The sequence below is a fragment of the Thunnus thynnus genome, chromosome 22 (assembly GCF_963924715.1).
Source record: "Thunnus thynnus chromosome 22, fThuThy2.1, whole genome shotgun sequence".
NCBI classification, from domain to species: Eukaryota; Metazoa; Chordata; class Actinopteri; order Scombriformes; family Scombridae; genus Thunnus; species Thunnus thynnus.
In genome coordinates this window covers 21,357,613-21,378,733 of record NC_089538.1, presented here as the reverse complement: position 1 = coordinate 21,378,733, position 21,121 = coordinate 21,357,613, and the positions used below count along the sequence as shown (strand labels likewise).

At 37.7% G+C, this 21,121-nt stretch overlaps 2 protein-coding genes across 12 annotated transcripts in view; both read left to right on the top strand.

Moving 5' to 3' along the window:
* The first annotated feature begins 272 nt into the window (after window positions 1-272).
* On the top strand, window positions 273-2,375 carry LOC137174706 (ladderlectin-like). Its single transcript, XM_067580159.1, has 5 exons — window positions 273-378; window positions 501-610; window positions 798-932; window positions 1,021-1,129; window positions 2,081-2,375. Exons 1-5 carry the CDS (start codon window positions 318-320, stop codon window positions 2,146-2,148), a joined length of 483 nt encoding a protein of 160 aa, XP_067436260.1. The 5' UTR covers window positions 273-317; the 3' UTR covers window positions 2,149-2,375.
* A 7,154-nt stretch (window positions 2,376-9,529) lies between these two features.
* dysf (dysferlin, limb girdle muscular dystrophy 2B (autosomal recessive)) overlaps window positions 9,530-21,121 on the top strand; it is a 111,957-nt gene continuing 100,365 nt past the window's right edge. For 8 of the 11 annotated variants that reach the window (XM_067579752.1, XM_067579747.1, XM_067579748.1 and 5 more), the window contains exon 1: window positions 9,530-9,842. In XM_067579752.1, coding sequence (XP_067435853.1) covers window positions 9,755-9,842 — 88 coding nt within the window. In that variant the 5' untranslated portion in view covers window positions 9,530-9,754. Of the gene's footprint in view, window positions 9,843-18,406; window positions 19,157-21,121 lie in introns of those variants that run through there. The other 3 variants (XM_067579746.1, XM_067579753.1, XM_067579755.1) reach the window with 3 other exon arrangements.

Below are 21,121 nucleotides of genomic sequence, written 5' to 3'. Positions count from 1 at the left end.
TTAAATTGCACAGTTGGACATTTTGTTAACTGATTATAATTGATGATAAAGGTTTGTTCTAATCCTGAGTTTATAGACATTACTGATGAGAACAAACATTATACACTAAAGATACACTAAATATATCCTTTTGTTTACATTTAGGTTACAGGTTGTGCTTTAAGTTTCTGAGTATATTTTACCTTGTAATACTGTTTCTTTATGAGTGTTCATGAGTTCCCTGTTTTGTGTGAGATGTCAAGATAAGTAACTGTATATAAGAGCTGCTTGTCTTGAGCAACATTATTGAAGCTTGTCATCACCATCACATCCCCAACATGAAGATTCTGACTGTGTCTGCACTTGTTTGTGCCTTGATGGCTCTGACCACAGCTGACGGTAAATATTATATAGTAATGGTGTTAAGTAACACAACTGAAGCTAATCATCTGAAACAAGCATAACATCAGTGCTCTGCCTGAACTAACACTATGTTATTTTTTTTCTCAATTTGTTTTCAGGAAAGAGTCACGTAGTCAAGAGGTCAACATATTGCCCCAATGGTTGGGCTAGTTTCAACGGTCGCTGTTTCCTCTATGTTCCAACACTCAAGACTTGGGCTGATGCTGAGGTAATCAGGCTGATTTGGTTTCAGTGCAGAAAGCTTCTACACTATTTTAATTCTGCTGGTATAGACTTACAAATGTTGTTAATCAGCAATTTTTTCTAATTGGGAGTTTTTGTATCACTTGATATGTAATATGTCCTTTATGTGGCTCCACATAACTCCCCTTTCTCTGTTCTTCTTGCCTCTGTAGAAAAGTTGCCAGTCCCGTGGTGGAAACCTTGCATCAGTGCACAGTTTTGATGAGTACCATTCAATTCAAAGCATGATACTGAGAATAACTCACACGTATCCACTCGCATGGCTCGGAGGCTCTGATGCACAACAGGTATGTTGTTGATTAAGCAAAATCTAAAAGTTACCTAATAAACCATACCGTCCACTATATTGTATTATACTGTATTCTCATCTTCTAGGAGGGCACTTGGTTCTGGAGTGATGGTTCAGCTTTCGGGTATTCATACTGGGCGCCAGGACAGCCTGACAATCGTGGGTCGGCAGACTGTTTGTTGATGAACTTTGGAGGTAAATTTAAATTTAGCTTGAGAAACATTTCCTTTTTTTCCCCTGAGGTCTGAGCAGGGTTTGGGCAAATAATTATTCAATGCAGACATCAAAACAAGTGACGTCTGCATTGGGTCAAGTTTGGTAAGTTTTTTTGTTTGGTTTCCTGCTGATGATGCCCGATAAATGAGAATAAGTTCTCAGAACTATTGAGTCTAGGTTGCTAAAAGAGTTAACATTGGCTTTATGACAAATTTGTTCACTGAAACCACTAGCGCATAATCTATTAGATCAAATAATATCTTGGCTTGACAAAGGAAGAGAAACTGGTGCTGTATTTTTAGATTTGTGCAAAAGCAGAAATAGTCAATCATGAAGAACAATAGAGATCACAGCCTCTTTGCATTGGCGTCCAGTTGATTTTAGAGTTGATTTTAAGGTTTTACTCATTTCTTTTAAAGTACTCCATGGTCTGGCTCTAGTATATGTAGCTTTTGTGTCGTATGTATCTGCACTCAACCTTAGATCTTGCAACAAAACTCTGTTAGCAGTTCCCCAATCTACAGTTAAAACTTAAGATGTGCATTTGCTGTCTGGAATAGTCTACCTGTTGAAATTTGTTTTGCTATCTCAGTGACTTCCTTTAAATCTCTACTAAAAACAATTTTATAAACTTGAATTTCTGTAAAGTAAATGATGTTCATCTCATCTCCAGTCAGTTTAAGTGCTCCATGAATGTACAGCAAGAATCAAGTGTAGGGTTTATGAATATATGAACAACCTTCTGCAACAAATGAACAGTTTTATTGTGTGTTGTTATATTGGTCTCTGTTATCAGTTTGTTTTGGATTAAACGCCTCTCCAGTTTTTTGTGCAAAATTTAACAAATTCATTAGACAAATATTGGTTTATAGGTTGAGTGAGAAAGCAGACAATTTATCCCCCCAAAAAACTCCGTGTGTCTTTTTACAGATCATAAGAGATTTGACGACCAGCCTTGCCATTTCACAATGCCATTTGTCTGTGCCAAAAAGCCATGAGATCTCTTTGGATGCAAAGAAATGCAATACCTGTCACAACCAGAGGAACTGGGTGGAAGTGTGATAATGTGTTTGCATACTTAACTATCTTTGTGTCCTCATCACATGTAGGCTCCTGCATGTAGTAATCCATACTTCTACTCACGGAACATGTTTGTACAAACTGATTCCAGAGAGTGAACTGGTGTTTCTTGTACTCTGCTCAATTAAAAGGCTTAAGCATTGAAGCACATTAGTCTGTGTGTTTTATGAATCCTGTGACACAAGTACAAACATTAATATACTCATTAAACTACACCACAGAAAATGTTTATTGACTTGTAAACCTTTATGTATTACTTGTCTAAGATAGGAAAAAACAATGCTTGTTACTTTACCAACAGTTGTATGTATGTTGTGCTGGTTGAAGTATTTACTTTCAAAAAGATGTGCTTGATGCGCCATCTAAAGGATGAAATGAGCAGAAGCAGTTAATTTTGAAATGCATGTGTGTGCACAAGGATGACTGTACTAAGAAACATCATCAGAGAACAACAAAGCTTGATATAAAAGCAATTTGTTGAAGCTTTGGCCAAAGCTCATGTTCAAATATCACAGTGACTGGGATCAACTTTAGAGTAGGAGAGTTATATCTTTTAATCTTAATAACAATTATTATTAATTATTAGTTTTGAATGGCTTTTGTACTTTTACTTTGCCAGAACTGCGGCTGTAAACTGTGGTTGTAGACCTCTGTTTCAAAGCTAATTTATCCTGCCTCCTGGTTGTAATGTAGCCAGTAATGTTAGCAACCCTTCATGGACATGGTGGACATTAACAAGAGATTTATTTCTCCTCTAGGGCAGTAAACGCAACACATAGGTCAGTGGATAAATGCTTCACTAGAAGCTGCTAGGTTTACGAACAGTAATGTTAACAAACACCAGGGCTAAAACTGTATAATGGCACATAACATATACATAAATGTGTTTCAGAAATGTGCCTCTGTGATCTGTAAAGATGCCCTCCACACATTATAAGTCATATAAAAATACTCTGCTTTGAATAATAAGTCTACTTGCAAACACTGTACATTCATCATTCTGGACAGTGAAGGTGAAGTAACACATTGAGTGGAGGGAGACTTTCAAATTTAGCTTGCAGAATTTGAAGGTGTACTTACATTTTAAGTATAACATTAAATGCAATACTGAAGGATAGAGGAGAAGTTTTGTCAGCAATGAAAGAGAGACAGAAGAAGAAGGTAGCTGTACAGTAATTTGTCCACAAGGTAGTGCTAAGGCCAATGTCAGCAGAGACAGATCCTGACATTGTCTCTCCAAGCGCTTGATTGCCTTTATAAACCTCATACTTTGAAGAATGAACAAACCAGACCTCTATCTGTGCATTTACTTAACATTACAATGTTAATTTCTACATTTTTAAAATCTTTCTTTTCAAAATGGGCAATACCTCATTCAGAGTTTTCAGAGGTCGTCTTAAATCAAATTAAGAGGCACATCCAGTAAAGACAAACTGAAAAACATTTTGAACTGAACAACAATCTGCAGATAATCTTGTAGAGAATCAGCGTTCAGTGTTTCCAGAGCAGCAGGTTGCTTTTCTTAAAGCATCCTGCATCAGCTTGGAGTCATTTAAAAGGAAATTTGATTACACCTTGCCTCTCTAGAGAGGAACACTAACAGGATCAATAATAACTGATGGAAGATGCTGTGTTGTAAAGCAGATAATGTCATTGAGTTTCAACTTTCAACCATTTACTGGAGATGCATAAAATATCACATAAAGGCACAAAAGGGAAAAGGACATAAAATCAAAGAACAAACAAAAAATATATATTGGAGAACCAAACTGAGTGTTTGCTAAGCCCCGTCACCCTTAGTAACAGTTGCTGTGCGCACAGATTGGCAAAATGTGCTCTCATTTTACCAATCCTTCCCACTACGTTTATTAATCCGTTTACATGGATTCCCACGTCAATGTTTTTTGTCGACCACATCACCCCTTGGGGGCTCCATAGGAACATGAACGTCTGTAAAAAATTTCATGGCAATCCATCCAATATACAGTACAGTGCAAAAGTTTTAGGCACTAAAACTTAAAGTGAAACTGCTTTCAAAAATAATGCCATGAATAGTTTTTATTTATCAATTGAGTTCAGACAAAGTTCAACACCTGTGCACAGTTTTTCAAGGTACTTGGCAGGTAGGTTGTTCCTTGGAGAAGTTGCCACAGTTCTTCTGTGGATTTAGGATACATTCAGTGACACCTGAATGACATTAATGTAAAATTCAGACACATCTAACACGTTTCAGACCTGCCTGGAGGTGGTTTGTGACTCTGTGAGTGTGGACCTCTACTAATTAAAGACACACAGACACACGGCTTACATATATATATATATATATATATATATATATATATATATATAAAAATATATAAGCCGTGTGTCTTAGAGTATATATATATATATATATATATATATATATATATATATATATATATATATATATATATATATATATATATATATATACTCTCATACTCATGAGAAACTATCAACCACCAATAACCCTGATATGTCATCGCCACAATACATTTTTCCCACAGATTCAAGAGAAGTTGAGAAACTATTTCATCAGAGTTGCTGCATTAATTTCCACTGTGGCATCAAGAGTGATAAGGGAACATATCATTTAATGCTAAATGATCCGTGAAGGCTTTCTTTGTCCTGTTAGGGCACAATATCAGTGTATGAAGAACTCTCCAAACCGTACCAGTGTCTGTGTTTTACAATATGTTAGATGGATATAGAAACATTACAGATATAAAATCAGCTATAATTTCAAACAGCTGGGCTCTAAATGGAGGCTTTAATGACTTTACAGTGACCTTAATTTTTGAAACTTCTTTTAACACATACATTAATATTTTGATATTTCTCTGTAACTTTCACTTTGGTATTTATATGCATCATTTTGTTATATTTGTTGTTTTATGTTGTTTGTTTGTTTGTTTATTTGGGTTTTCTTATGTTGACGGGAGGTCTGTTGTATAAGCCTATGGCTTCTTGACCTCTCCTGACAGATCTGTTTTATTTCTATTATCTGGATTTTATGCTGTTGTATATGTGTCCACATTAAAACAAATCTACTTAAATCATTATATTTTTTTGTAATTTAGCTTTTACAGAAACATATTTCCTGCAGCTGAGCTGAGTTTGTTGCCATGTGGTGCAATTTGAATGTTTTAGGGACTTGATTTATATTGGCTACTATATAGCTTGTTTTGTCAATTAAATTTGTGCATTAAATATACTATAATGTTGAAATGTGTTGCTACTTGCTTCAGGGAGGTAATAACTGTGACATTTCAGTGTAATTTTCTTGTCCTCAGCTGAAATTACTTACTAGTTAGTTAAAAGTCACCACAACATTTTGCAAGCTATGCAAGCTTAAATGGTGCATAAATTGTAGTATTATTTTACAGGTTCTTAAATATTACTGGAGTGATTTCTGGTATTTAACAGTTAATTTTACAATATATTACAGAGTGGATGGTGCAATTTGGTACAAATTTTAAGAAAGAACAGAAAAAAAGTGTTATGTTGATTTAATTGGGAAGTGCTAATTCATTATATGCAGGTTCATATGTAATTGTTAATTAGAAAAATTCCTAATAAATTAGATTCTCAACAATTCTTTGACTGACAGAAAATACTTAGTTTTCAGTGTGTAGTTATTGTTTCAAACTACATATTAGCATGTTAGATTGGGCACATTTCACGTATACTACCAAATTACATAACCCTTTCAAAGAAATGTCCTTAGAATTAATACTTACTACAGCTACTTTTAAGAAATTATTGAAAAAACCTATTATGCTAATATATTGTTTGACACACAAAACAACACATTCTTAAAAGTAGCTGCAGTGTAATTGTTATTTATTCATTATAATTTTTTGCAAATTAACAACTACGTATGAACCCCAATATAAAAAACCTGTAAAATCTGCACCACCCTTTCTGTAAAATGTCAAAAAATTACATACATACCTAAAAAGTTACATACCATCAAATTACTTCAAATATTTCCAGGAAATTAGTATATATACAATTATGAAGTGAGTTTGAAATTGCACAAAGAATATGGCAATACAATATTAATTAAAAAAAACATCTAACTTTCATTTTTAGGAAGTTGTCTACAGCAATGTAGCACAAATTCCTGTGTGCTCAGTAAATACAAATACCATAATATAATAGCAAATACCTAAGGGCGAGGACCGTATCGTTTTTCGTGTGTTTGTTTGTTTCTTTCTTTCTTTCTTTGTTTCTTTCTTTATTATTACGCCACTTCAGACCTAAATTTGACCCCCTAAACATGCTCAAAAACTCACCAAATTTGGCACGCACATGACAAAATGAAAAAATTAACCCCCAAAGTGTTAAAATGTGCTCTCTAGCGCCACCTATATAACTAAAATGGCCGCCACGGCCCGTAGGAATGTCGTAGAGAGATCAAACCAAAACTCAATTATTTGTCTCATCAAGACCTGCAAATCATACACCAACACCCCTGACCTAAATCCAACAGGAAGTCCGCAATCAGCCTTTCAAAATAAGACTTTGCCCCAATTTTGGCCCCCGAACAAATGCTATCTCCTCCGAGGGCGTTAATGGTATCAGCTTCAAACTTAAATAGATGACTTATGACACTATGCTGAAAAAAAATTGTTAAAAACTTTGTAATAACTCAAATTGGATTTTATAAGTCTTCAAAGTTGCAGTGCCACATCACACCTTGCAATGTACAATGGGGAGGCATAAACTTTGTGTCAAACAGCGGCTTCTGACATCTAAAGTATAAGTCTGACCACTTCCAAACCTGTATCAATGGATTCATCACGAAATTTCCTACTAAAATGTGATTTTTAATGTAAGATTTGGCCAAAGTCATGGGATTTATGAGGAGATTTCACAAGAAGAGTACTCTAAAACATGAATGTCTGTAACAAATTTCATGGCAATCCATCCAATATACAGTACAGTGCAAAAGTTTTAGGCACTAAAAGTAAAATGAGACAGCTTTCAAAAATAATGCCGTGAATAGTTTTTATTTATCAATTAACTTCATACAAAGTTCAACAGAAGAACCTTAAATGAAATCATTATTTGTTGTGAGCACACTCTGCCTTTAAAACAGCAGCAGTCCTCCTCGGTATTTGGCAGGTAGGTTGTCCCAACCATCTTGGAGAAGCTGCCACAGTTCTTCTGTGGATTGAGACATCTCATTGTCTTCTGTCTATTCATGTAATCCCAGACTGACTCCATGATATTGAGATCAGGGCTCGTTGGGGGCCAAACCACCTGTTGCAAGACTCCTTACTCTTCTTGTTGCTGAAGATAGTTCTTTATGACTCTAGCTGTATGTTTGGGGTTGTTACATGTTGCAGAATGAATTTGAGAATGATGAGATGCCTCCCTAAAGTGTCTAAAACTTTTGCGCAGGTAAAGTCACCAAAGTCTTCAGGATTCATTATCTGAGAACCTTGAATATCTGAACCAAATTTGGTGACAATCGATCCAATAGATCAGTCAATCAGTCAGGCACTGGAGGAACTGGTCCTGTTTGTGTTTCCCTTGTCCTTTGTGTCTCTGTCCCTGCCTTCAGCCCTGTATTCTCTTCTCTAGTGTTTGCCGTTCTCTACCTGTCCACCAAATGCCCCCAGACTTCCCTGCCTGGTTTCCACACCCACCTGTTGCCACTCCCCAACTGTCTGCACCTGCTGCTCATTACCCCATCAGTCCCAGTACTACATATACCGGTCTCTGTCATCCATTCCCTGCCAGTTCATCAAAGTTACTTCATTGTACACTTGCATTCAAACCATCCCGATCCTGTCTGTTACCTGTTCCTGCCGTTCCTTTGGTTCAGACCTTCTGCCTGCTTCTCCCCAGCCTGCCTCGCCCCTTTGGACCCGTTTGCCTGATTTGGACTGCCTTCCCGGTGACTCCTGAAGTTAGCATACTTCCCATAAGTGCACACATACACACACTCTCAATCTCGCTAAATATGTGGATGACATGACTGAAGCCCAGTGGGTCAGACTATAAATAGAGGAGTGACAGAAATCTCCCCATGTCAGCTAACAGCCTGCCCCCAACACTGAACATGTACAACATATCTTATCTACACATCAACATCATTTTATCCCTCCTTTTTGTGGAAAAAAAGACGAGAAGAAGATGAGAGAGATTTTGCAGTCAAACCCAAAAGTCACATGAGTTTGACCATTTAAATTCCTTCACTGTTTTTCTCTCTTTTTCCTGTCAAAACACTTTGTTAAGACCTTTTATTCCTGGGAAGCACAGATTGGTTTTAACAGTCAGTCACATGAAACGTCTTAAATTCCTGATTCATTGTGTTTGCTCTTTCTTAAGAGTTTCCGTGTCAAACTCTGACTTGTTGATTGACATGATTTATGTTTGGTCAAATTTTAAAAGATTTTAAATTTTTCTATCTGATTCATCCTTAATCCTTTCCAAACTAGATGCTTTGTCTTCTTCTGTGTTTGCATTTTTATTCAACATAACCATCACAGCCATGCAGACTCCAACCTTTATTTATACTTTTTTTTTTTTTTTTTGGTGCTATTTCATATAACCCCTACAATCTGTTTAACATCTGTTGTTAAATTGAAACCATAAAAGAAGAATTAATTACACAACATGTTTGAGGTAAATTTAAGGAGTTGCATCAGAAAAATACCAGATGATTTAGCGTCTGAGGCGGTATAGTTGCCGTCCTCCACTTGCCGTCTGAAAGTACCTTTATTCTTTACTCTTTATCTTTCTCTTTTTGATAAAACAGCTAAAAAGGTAATTTATTCAGGCCTAATCAATTAAGTGATGGTGTCTGCTTCCATCTACAACCCAGATTGGTCTACAGAATATACTACACCATCTTGTCTTATATTATTCTTTCTTTTTCTCTCTCTCTGCACAAATCTGCATCAACTAGCACATTTTCCCGGACACACTCTTACCCTTTGTCTCTCTCTCAGTGTGTGTGTGTGTGTGTGTGTGTGTGTGCGAGCTCCCCACGTGTGTTGGTTTAAGTTGGCAGAGTTTGGATTGTTGATTGTGTGCAGGCATGTGTGACCCAAAAATAAAGGACACTGTGTGTGTATATGTGTGTGTGTGGGGGGGGGTGTGTTGCTGGCCCTTTAAACCAGTTGTGATTGAAGGGACAGTGTGTGTCTGCATGAGTCAGCCTGTGCACCATGCTTGCTCTGTGTGTGTGTGTGTGTGTGTGAGGTAGAAAGAGAGAGAGAGAGAGAGAGAGAGAGAGAGAGAGAGAGAGAGAGAAGGGGCAGTGAGGAGACAGCTGAGAACAGCAGCTCTACCAGTCTCTCTCTGAAGCTATTCAATCTTTATGTCTCTCGTCCACTTTCTCTCTATATATCTGTTATGGATCTCTCCTGATTTTAGGGATATTTTTTGGATATACTGACACTCATATATGGACCACACAGTGTCTGCTGGTGTTATTTGACAGAGCTCTGCGGTGTGTGTGTGTGTGTGTGTATGTGTGTGTGAACCATGCTGCGTGTGTTTATTCTATGCGCAGAGCGTCTGCAAACGCCGGACGATGACGTCAGCGATTCCTACTGCACCGTCACCTATGAAGGTAGGGATGGTGTGTGTGTGTTTATGTGCGTTTGTGTGTGTGTGAGAGAAGTTAAAGGGAGAAAGAGAAGAGAGATTTGGGTAAGAGGTAGAGAAAAAAGAAAAAAAAAATTGGGAATGAGTGATAAAGTTCATGTGCAAAGAGAAAACGAGCGATGGCACAATATTGATCTAAACACTGAACCCCCCCCCTCCTCATTTCTCTAACAGCTGAGAGGTTATTATTGGAAAGTCTCCGCCAGTCGTCTTTCATGGCTTCCCGTCTGTTTGGGGTGGGGCGGAGAGAGAGAGAGAGAGAGAGAGAAATAGGGAGACAGAGAGAGAGAGATGGTGAGATAAAGGGAGGAAAGGAAAGAGGAGAGGAGGTGGTGATGGGGTGGGGAGGGGGAACATGGGAGCTAAAACAGATGATGCAGTGACAGCAACGTGTGCGTGTGTGTGTGTGTCTCCAGTAAAGCATGGATGTGTTTATAGTTACCACCAGTCTTTCAGCAGAGTTTATCCTTTGGGGCGTCCATCTCTCTGCCTCCCTCTCTCTCAGCGGGCCTTCACTTCACTACAGTGCAATTAAACGGCTACAATTATAGATGTGAATATTAATAGCCGAGATCAGTTTGGTAGGCAATGAATTCTTTCTAACTTTTCGTCTAGTGCCACAAACAGGTCACTTCTCCTGTGAAATATTTCAACATCTACTTTGATTGGCACAAAACAAGACATGTACAGACTTTCATGGTTCCCAGATGATGTAACACCTGTTTTTGTCTTTGATTGCCATGAAATTTGGTACTCATGGATCATGCATGTCTATCATGTGCTTCTAAAAACACATCTGACAGCAGGGAATACAATCTCAAGTCTGCAAAAATGCTGATTAAGCCATTAGATTGAGTACATAACTATCTTATATTCTTCTTTAGGATGACTTTGTAATATCTGTCCAGGGATTACAGGTGAAAAATAGCTTCTATGCTAACTCTGGAGCTAGGACTGGGTGATATAGACAAAAAACTGAATGACTCTCATAGATTCGACCATTAAATTCACTACGACAGCTAACGGCCTGTAGTTACGACAGTCTCGTAAACTGCCATGACTCAAGTGGGTAATGTAGCAGCTACCATTTCATTTATGTTACTCTTTGATGAAAAATAACCTTTTTGTGCATATTTTAATAACTCACTTTTCACTATTTAGACATTTTACACATCATGCAAAAACAAAAATTCTAACAAATGAATCTATATATCTTTTAGTCTCTTGGTCTATATGTTCATCTCCCTTTCTTTCACTTTTTCCATCTCTTTTTTTACTCTTGTATTATTTCTGTCAGACAACAACAGACCACACTTAAGTACAGTAGAGTACAGCAGTAGAAGAGGAAGAACAGACGTAACAGAGTGGAGTTTTCTATCTTACAGTTAGTGTGTCATGAACTCATGACATGTGCTGCATAAAAGTTTCCCTGTGTAATATAGAACAGCGCCTGCAGTATGTTTCCACAAACACACACATACACAGACTTGTGCTTGTGACCAGCAGGTTTAAAATCTGGGCCGGAAATAACGTAATCAGTAATGCTAGATGCTATAATTCATGAGTAAGGTTGTTTATAGATACCAGTGGTTTTATAATCACTCATATTAATAATAAATAATGAATGAGAAGTAGCTCTATAAGTCGGTAATAATACACTCCCGAGCTGTCCTGATCCATTAAAATAACAGATATACACTCTTCTTTATTAGGACAAACCAGAGTATGTTATTGTGCTTATATCATGGATGCTTACCACAAGCAAAAAGAGAAGTTGTCTTCAAATTATCATCCATTTTTTGCAAGTTGGTTTGTAGCCAATTTAAGATTGGTTAGATTTGTTTCACCAATCATTTACCAATGGTAGCACATATTTTGCCATGGTTACCTGCAGTTTAATATACAGTGCTGCTTGAAAGTTTGTGAACCCTTTAGGATTTGCTCTATTTCTGCATAAATAGATGACCTAAAACGTGATCAGATTTCCATATAAGTCCTAAAACTAGATTAAGACACATCAGTTAAACAAATGAGACAAAAACCTTATACTTGCTCATTTATTTATAGAGGAAATTGATTCAATTTTACAGATTTGTTTGTGGCAAAAGTATGTGAATCTCTAGGATTATCAGTTCATTTGAAGGGGAAAGTAGAGTCAAGTGTTTCAACCAATGGGATGACAATCAGGTCTGAGTCTGGGAGGTTCTGCCTTATTTAAAGAAGAGAAATCTGGGTCTTCACTATTAAAGTCGGAGCTTCACAACACAAGTTTGTGGAAGTGTGTCATGGCTCCAACCAAGGAGATTTCTGAGGACCTTTAGAAGAAGAGTTGTTGATGCTCACCAAGCTGGAAAGGGTTACAAAACCATTTCTAAAGAGTTTGGACTCCATCGGTCGTCTTCTCAGGCAGATGTCGTACAAATTGAGGGCATCCAACACCATCGTTACCCTCCGCAGGAGTGGTCGAACAACAAAGATCACACCAAGAGCAGGCGTGTTATAGTCTGAGAGGCCACAAGGGACCCCAGGGTAACATCTAGGAAACTAAAGGCCTCGCTTGCAGTGGCTACAGACTCCACCATCAGGAGAACATTGAATATCAATGGTGTGCATGGCAGAGTTGCATGGAAAAAGGTCACTTCTCTCCAAAAAGAACAAGGAAGGAGCACCAATGATGCAGTCAGCAGCATCACCCACTTAGTCCTTAGACATCTGGAGGAGGCTAAGGCATATGCACATTTACTTTTTATTGATTTTTAGCTCAGCTTTGAACACTTGTTATTTATTATTAGATAAGCTGAAACTCTTGAATGTCAATCCCTTTATTATTAAATTGTATTTTTCTTTTTTAACTGACAGAGTTCAATATGTAAAGACAAATGAGGCAATATCTGACCCTAAACACATTATCACAGCCCCACAAGGACGTGTCCGCTCCCCATTTCTCTTCACACCATACACGAACGGGTGTGTGAGCGAAACTCCCCAAAACTACACTGTAAATGTACTTTTGTAGAAGGGTTAGACTCTGTGGTGTGAACAGCAAACTGTTTTTATTTTACCAAATGATCTTAGAAAGCGTACTTCGTTATGGCGTACAAGTATCGTAACCTGTCAGCACTTTTTAAGTCTAAGCTTGTACGTCTTATCCAAACAGCCGTGACGATTAGAGGTTAAAAAGAACATTATCTTCAGTCTTTATATGAAAAATTTGTACTCAAAGAGTCACAGAAAATTCTACACAATCCAACACACATCCTGAACTCTGAATTTGAAGTTAATGTTAACGCAAACTGAACCGGTACAAGAACTCATTAATTCCATCTTCCATCAAGATATTAAATAGCTATAAGTAGTGGATTTTATTTTGAAACTAAGTTATTGTGATTTGACTGTTTACCACCTGGTTTAATTTTATCTAGCTTTTTTATTGAAGCTATTGCCTATTTATTGTGGCTATATACAGTAGTGGTACTGTATAATTCTATTTATGGAACAGGATACAATGATTTGATTATTTATTATCTGGTTTGGCCATATTTGGCTTTTTTAAATAATTGTTTTTATTCCCCTGTCTTCTCTATTCCTTTTTATTATCCCTAAAAATATACTGTCTCACTCAACATGTGAATCGAAGCAAGTTTAAACACATTAAGCACGCTTAATTTTGAATGTATGTATGTAGGATCTATGTTCAGTGTGTACATATGCATTGTGACACATGTGGGACAATAAAGTATATCTTATCTTATCTTATCAATGACCCTAAACACCCAAGTCGCTCTACCAAAGAATGCTTAGAGCAGAAGAAAGTTAATGTTTTGGAAAGGCCAAGTCCAAGTCCTGACCTTAATCCAATAGAAATGATCTTAATCCTATAGAAATGCTGTTCATGCAGGAAGACCACCAAAGATCCCTGAGATGAGACTGTTCTGTAAAGAGGAACGGGCTAAAATTCCTCCAGGCTGATGAGCAGGACTGATAAAAAGTTACCGGAAATGTTTGGTTGCTGTTATTGCTTCACTAATTACTGAAAGCAAGGGTTCACATACTTTTGCGTCACACAATTATGTGGCAGTGTATAATTTTCCTCAATAAATAAATGAACAAGTTTAATGTTTTTGTCTCCTTTGTTTAATTGGGTTCCCTTTATCTAGTTTTAGAACATAGACAAACTTGTGCAATGATCAAGAACAGCATTTAAACTCTTTGATGAGATTTTTGTTTGAGGTGTCCTGTTATACAGTTCTAACAGACAACTGCCAGCCAATCAGAATTGAGTATTTTCTGTGGCTGTGGTCTAATATGAAATATTGGCACTTATGTCTTTAGAGTACAGTATTGCTCTTGAACATGCAATACAACATTTTGGATGAACCTAAATACAGAAACTGAGTTAGTTGTGATACATTTGTGTTGTGTTGTCCACCAAATGAAGTTAAGTTCGGCGTCAAATTTAAGGAGCATATTTTGTCCCAATAATAGCTGACTTGTGGGCACATATAAGTGGAATAATATACTCCAACCTGGGTGATTATAAGCAATAACACACTTGCATTACCAGCTGCATGTTATATTTCAGTAACTGCAAAGCTTGTCCTGGATTAAGAACTCCAACCTTCACAACACCTGGTTAAAACTAAAGCGTTTATATGATACTAGTTTAAAATTTGCTTAAATCTGAAAGACTTCATGTTGTCCTGGTGGTTGACTGAACCATGTAACAGTGACAACCTGTGTTCAAGTCCAACCAGGGTCCAGCTTTATTAAATGTCATCCCCTCTCTTTCTTCCCATGTTTCCTTTCACTCTTTATTTTCTAACTCTGACTAAAATAAAAGCAAAATATCAGAGAGAATTTTCAAGACAATCTCAGGCTTAAAAGATGAGTGCAGTGTTGTTTTCAGAGTGGAAAGACCTCCACTGCTGCTGTACTTTGGGTCAAAAACCTCTGTGATACATCATGAAAACATCACTGAACAGCTGAATATTCTCTGAGGTTTTTTTCCCGCTTCTCCTAAGTGGCTGATATCTGATATCCAATCTGTTTTAACTCACGTGCTCCTCCTTAAAGCTGAACGCCTCTGTCTCTGCTGTGTCTGCTCTTAAAAACTGCTGCATCATTTCATTCAATCAGAGTTCATTACATTTAGAGGATGTTACAGAAGAAAGGCTGGCAGACACAAAGATTAGACAGATTACTTTTAGACAAAATATATGATCATTAGATTATTTTGATGACTTCTGTCTTCATGTTATTTTTGATTTTTTTCATGTTCGTGAGCTGGTAGGAAGCTCGGAGATCTGTATCTCTCAAATCAGGAAAGGAAACATGGTAGACAATTTAAATGTTTATTATTAGTTTTGTTTCATCTCTAAATTTTTTGTCACTGAATTTAGTTTGCTGCCTTTGCTCTGACTTGAATATCAATCCTGAAATTGCCTCATTGTGCCCTTGCTGTCTTCAAATAAGCTGCATTATTCCTTTAATCTAAAACCCTTTTTGCTATAGTCCAAGCTTTTGTGTATCGAGGGTGATATCAGCTAGTCAGTGTGATAAGACAGATCGCACAACCACAAGAGACATAAGCCTCTTAATTTATTGGTCCTTCAAAGGCCAATAAGCAGCCAAAATCCAACACATATCAGACAACTTGTGAAATACAAAACTTTTCATCTTTTCAGAGACATTTTACGCTTACATTCCTTCTCTGTAAATTGCCTTTAGCCTATAAGCTAACTATATGCAACCATAAATAGCACTCAACTATGTTATTTCTTAGTTTTAACAGTTATATCAGGATCAAATGAACCGAGCGATAGATGATATGAAGCATCAGTGTAGCAGATTGTAAGAAGTATGTTCATGTAACGCTGACAGTTGGGAAAACACACTGGCTGTCATGTGCTGCCAGCTGGGTTAATAAGGTCATGATATATGCATACAGCAGAGCTAATTGGTTATAAAGCCTGAAACATAGATGAGACTTAAGTTAAATCCTTGTGAAAATCAATTTTCTTAAAACTACTTTCATGCCGTCATGCAGAATACAATCCCACTGAACTTTTTTATTTTAAACTCTAGTTAAGATCACAAGGTTTCCAAATATATGATCCACACGTCAGGCTGTATTACAGTATAATTTTTATGATATGAGACACAAGATATCTGATGGTTTTAATCAGAAGTAAGGTACAACCATGACAAATGGATGTAATTTGATATACTGTATAAATGTGCAAATGTGGGAACAAGCAGATACAGACATCACATATAATGTTGTTGAGTAAAAAAATTAAGTTGCCTAAGAGAAAATGCAATTCAATTACTAATTTCTAGCCTACAACTGTGGAATTTGGCAACTGAAATGATGACTGTAGCTAGGAGATTTTACCAGCTGTAGCTAGTTAGCATGAACTTGTGCTAACGCTAAAACTCACCTGCAGCTAACTTTTAATGTTTCCAGCTGACTTGTTTTAAAATGACATACCTATAAAAGGGTCACACATGCACATGATGGCTGCATACATGATGTAATGCTAAAAGACGAAGGCTAAAGCTACAAATATCCCAAGCAAAGAGTTAGCATCCGTTAAGGAGCAGCGTTGTTCATGTATTGCAGGGTAGAGCTAGTTAGCCCGATATGTAGTACTACATCACAAATAAAAATGTAATTAAAATGCTATTTGCTCTAATATGACCCTTTAATATTTTGATTTTCAAATAATATGTTACACTTTTACAAGAAAAAAGGATTTGACGAAGAGGTGTAACCATTGGGTTTCACAAATGTAAAGCTATCTATTGCAAGTTTGGCTGCAGTCGCTGGAGTGTAAACCTCCCCAAACCAAATACAGGACAGACAAACTCATGGATGGTTGGTGGAATGGATATTCATGCTCTGCAGGTATTTTTCTAACTGCACAAAATAATGTAGTTAGCAATGAACACCCCTTGACTTTGGAAATATTGCTGCTAGGTTACCACTATAATCTTTAGGTTGTTAGCCGGGCATGCTAACATTTGTAGCTTACTCCAACACCAACTGCTCCAACTGATGAACAAGCCTTACGTGCCCTGATGTTTTTGGTTTTTTAATGGCTAAAAACAATGACATCATCCTCCCAACTTTTAGTTACTGGATATCTCTCTCATGGCCGCATGCAGACAGATTCAGCTTGTGGAGAAACCCAAAGCTTGACAGACATTTGGGGGTGGGATTCAAAATTAGATCTTATCCCATGTTACAATCTCATTGGTTTTTGCCAGTTTAGTAAATATGAGATTTGTAAATATGGGAAACTTGATTTACAGCTATGTTCCCCCCCCCCCATATCTATATGTAGATACACATGATAAGCTAAAGCAAAGCTAAAACCAGAATAAAATCAAGTCCAGATGCCAGGATGGTTGACAGTTCTGTAGACAACAAAATAAAATCTGTATTCTGGGATTGCATTAATGAAATAATGCCAGCATTAAGCTAAAACTGTAACAACACCATCGCTGCCAATTTTCATTTAATTAGGAGCCTGTCGCAGAGCTTCACGAAATTTCAACAATGGAGTCGCTTCGTATCCAGTTCAGGTGAAACTGAGTGTTTAGAACCAGGAAATAAAGATGATACTATTCACATAAAAAAGCAATATGGCAGCAATAAACAACATCAAAGAAATTTCTGAGAGCTGAATTCAAGACCACCGGCACAAACATACCACCAATTTAGCTTCAAATCCACAATTGTGAGTTTCTTGTACCTAAACACTGGTTGAGGTGTATGCAGAGTTGTCAAGATACAATAAAAAGGCATGACATGAAGTATTTTGATGCATTTCTTGAAACAATTTACTCTTTAGTCACTGAGCAAAGGTCTGACTTTACACAAACAGAATAATATGAGTGTGTGTGCCCTGCTCCATGTCTGCAGGTGGCGCTCTCTCACTGCGGGTTGATGTTTATGTGTCTGTGCACAGTGTTATGTGACCTCATTGCCCCCTCCCCGTTAGCTTCTAAGGGTTGACCCGGCTTTTTTAAAATCTTAACATAAGTTTGAAAACCCAAGAGACAATCAATGACGGATTTTACAAATCCTTAAAAATTGGATGATTTGAGAAAAAACAAAACCAGGCCTTTAGAGTAGAAGATTAGTAGTAAAATTTAGCTTTCTTAGTCTGAGGAAAACCATGGGAGTTACTGACCTGACCTGAACTTGAATGACACATCAGGCTTCAATGACAGTTTTGACCAATGTCATGTCTTACCATAAAATACGCTATTTTGAGTCCCTGAACTTTAACCAGGTAAGAGCCAGATCCAGCAAAGATAGGTATACAACACCATTGATTTATCAGTAAATATGTTCTCTACGATTTCTAAGGCACATTTTTTCACCAAGAATGGTGCCAAATATTTGGGAAAATTTTGGCAGCATTGGGTTTAAGAGACAGTTTACTGAAAACACCTGATAAGGTAAAAAGCCATGAAATGGACCAAGTAAGATAAAGGGATTAAAAGAGAAAGAGGCGGAGGCAAGTCGTGAATGCACAGCCAAGTAGAGAGGCAAAGATGTGGGAAAGATAGGGAAACAACCAGGAGACAAGAGAGGAAAAGAGCACAGGAAATGTTGAGATTTCCTCTGGATGTGAGGTGTGTGTGTGTGTGTGTGTGTGTTCCTGACATGCTCGGTTGTTGCCCTCTTTCACTATGAATGTGTTGGAGAGAGTCAGAAGAGAAAGGAGCCGGTTTTGTGAAGAGAGAGCTTTCATTTTGTAGTTTCAGATACAGACAGATGCTGAAACAATCTGTGGATAATTGTTTTTTACCTTTTTGTTTTTGGGATGCTGGGGCTTGCCTTCTGCCAAACAAGGAAAATCCTTTAACAAAGCCTCAGAATTTGCTTTGTGAAAGAGTTGGTTTCAGTTTTTTCAAGCAGTGGACATAGTGATCCTATTGTTACTCACTGAGAATACCACTAGAAACCTTTCTTTCACATTTATTTAAATTTTTTTGCGACTTGTCTTTGGTTTGTTCATTTTGGTGGTTGGTCACACTGGTTATCATTATCAAAGCTCCTCTTGTCATGTAACCAACCGTTCCTTCAGACGTGGTGAACCGAATCACCTGCCAATCACTCGGACCTGATTCCTCCCTCTCTGAGCAAGTTCTCTTAGCCTGGCAGGTTTCGGGACTCTGCTTAGGTTTCAGCCATGTTACGTTGTGTTCTTCAGCGAGCCAACAACCTGAGACACTCTGACCCCCTGGCTAGTGTCACCTTCAGAGGTAAGAGGATCATGGGAGATTCAGGGCATCTGTAATAAGACGCTGCACTGCAATGTACATAAAAGTCAGCCATTGTTGTCAAAAATAGTGTTCATGTCTGAGTCAAGTTTCAGGTACTTGAAGGAAAGTCAAATCACACACCTTCGTGGGACATTTGCAAGTCAGGATGCAAGTTGTTCTGGTATTTTACCAGGTAAAAACCCGGGACTTGCTTTCAAGTCTTTAAGGAGTCCTAAGTAGTCAAGTCTAGCGGCACTCATGTCCAAGTCAAGTCCTTATTTTTGTGACTTAACGTCTACTTGAAATTTGAATTCTCCTCACTTTTTTATGTAAGAAAACATAAACTATATTCATACTGCATATTGTGCATATCTTGCAAAAGAGGATAAAACTGTATTTGGACAGCTTCAGGCCTTCAGTCCCTTCAGTCTAGGTTGACCATATTTTCAAACCCCCAAACTGGGACCCTTAAGTGTACGCGCACACGTATGCGCTTATGCATGCACCATAGGCGTTTTCATGAGGATGGGGGACAGTTATTTCAGCGCTTGGCACATCTACCAAGGACACCCTTCAACACCATGGACAGCACTTCAGCAGACGAAAAAATTTGTTTTGTCTTCCAATATCCCCCAAGGTATTCGTCAATGTGCACAAGCGCAGGCTGCTAGCTAAATGGCCGACTGTGACACATTTTCTGCTAGCTTTTTTTTTTTTTAAACAAAACAAGGTACTATAAACTGTATAAAAATAATGGATTGGTTTGTGGACTTGCATTTTGAAGCCTTGAGTCTGGCATTTTGACTATCGCCATCTTAGATTTTTGGAGCCAGAAGCGATGAGAAGTGACCATATTTGGACAAGAGGGTGGAGCTGACCCTAGCACTAACTGCTAGCTTGGTTAGCATGGTGCATTTACAGTCTATGGTCAACTGTGATAATGCTAATGCTTACGCTAATTTTTGCTAGCAAAAAATGGGCTTAAAACCATTCAAACAAAATGTACTTGCTGGAAAAACTGAACATCCATCTCCTTAGAGGGTTTTTCAGTACAACCAAATGCTGAACAAGACTTTTTTAGGCGATCAAAATGTTACAATTAACTTTCACGAACTGAAAACACACTGAAATAGGCTACATTTATACTCAGTGAATCTGGAGTTACGCCATGTTTACGTTATCTAACTAATGTCGATCATAATGTAGCCACGCCCTTAAGCATACGCTGACGAAGCAACAGCTAACAACATCGGCCCTCAACAGGTTAACTGCCCGTCAGGCCATTTGAATTGAAATTAAACTGTTTCACAGATATTGTGCTGACATTGAAATTCTTCATGTCCCCTGGAGAACTCCATGTGTTGACATATAATATTATAATATAAAAATTCTTAGAAAAAAATGTATTTTAAATTCAGTTCGACTTGTGACTTGAGTCCGAGATTAACGTCACACCAATGTTGGAGAGCAAAGCTGGCTGAAAGTGACCTCTGAGTAAACATCAACTGAAGATGCCAAACGGCACAATATGAAAGGGACTTGGCTACCTGGCCTCAGCGGCCGTCTGTTTTTCCATCAGTTTGTTGTTGTACTTTCCACAAGTCAGTGTCTGCCTTCTTAATGAGGTGAGCTCTGCTCTTAACATCCTGCCTTTGTCTGAGCACTGTTTCCTGGTGCCATCAGACACACGCTTGTACTACACATTTGTGAGGACCCTCTTACCTCAACCTTAATGTAAACCAAATGCAAACCTCATAAAAATCAAGTCTTAAGTGGGGATATGACAGTTCTAATACTTAAATTGGACCTTACAAAGACAGATGGACCAGAGATATAAATATATGTGTGTGGGTGTGTCTATTTTCTCTAAATTATGTAATGTCACTGCATGTTTGTCACTACCTCCTGCCTTTGGCAAGATTTTCACTTGTTTTTTTTGTGTTTAGATACTTACAATAAAAGCCC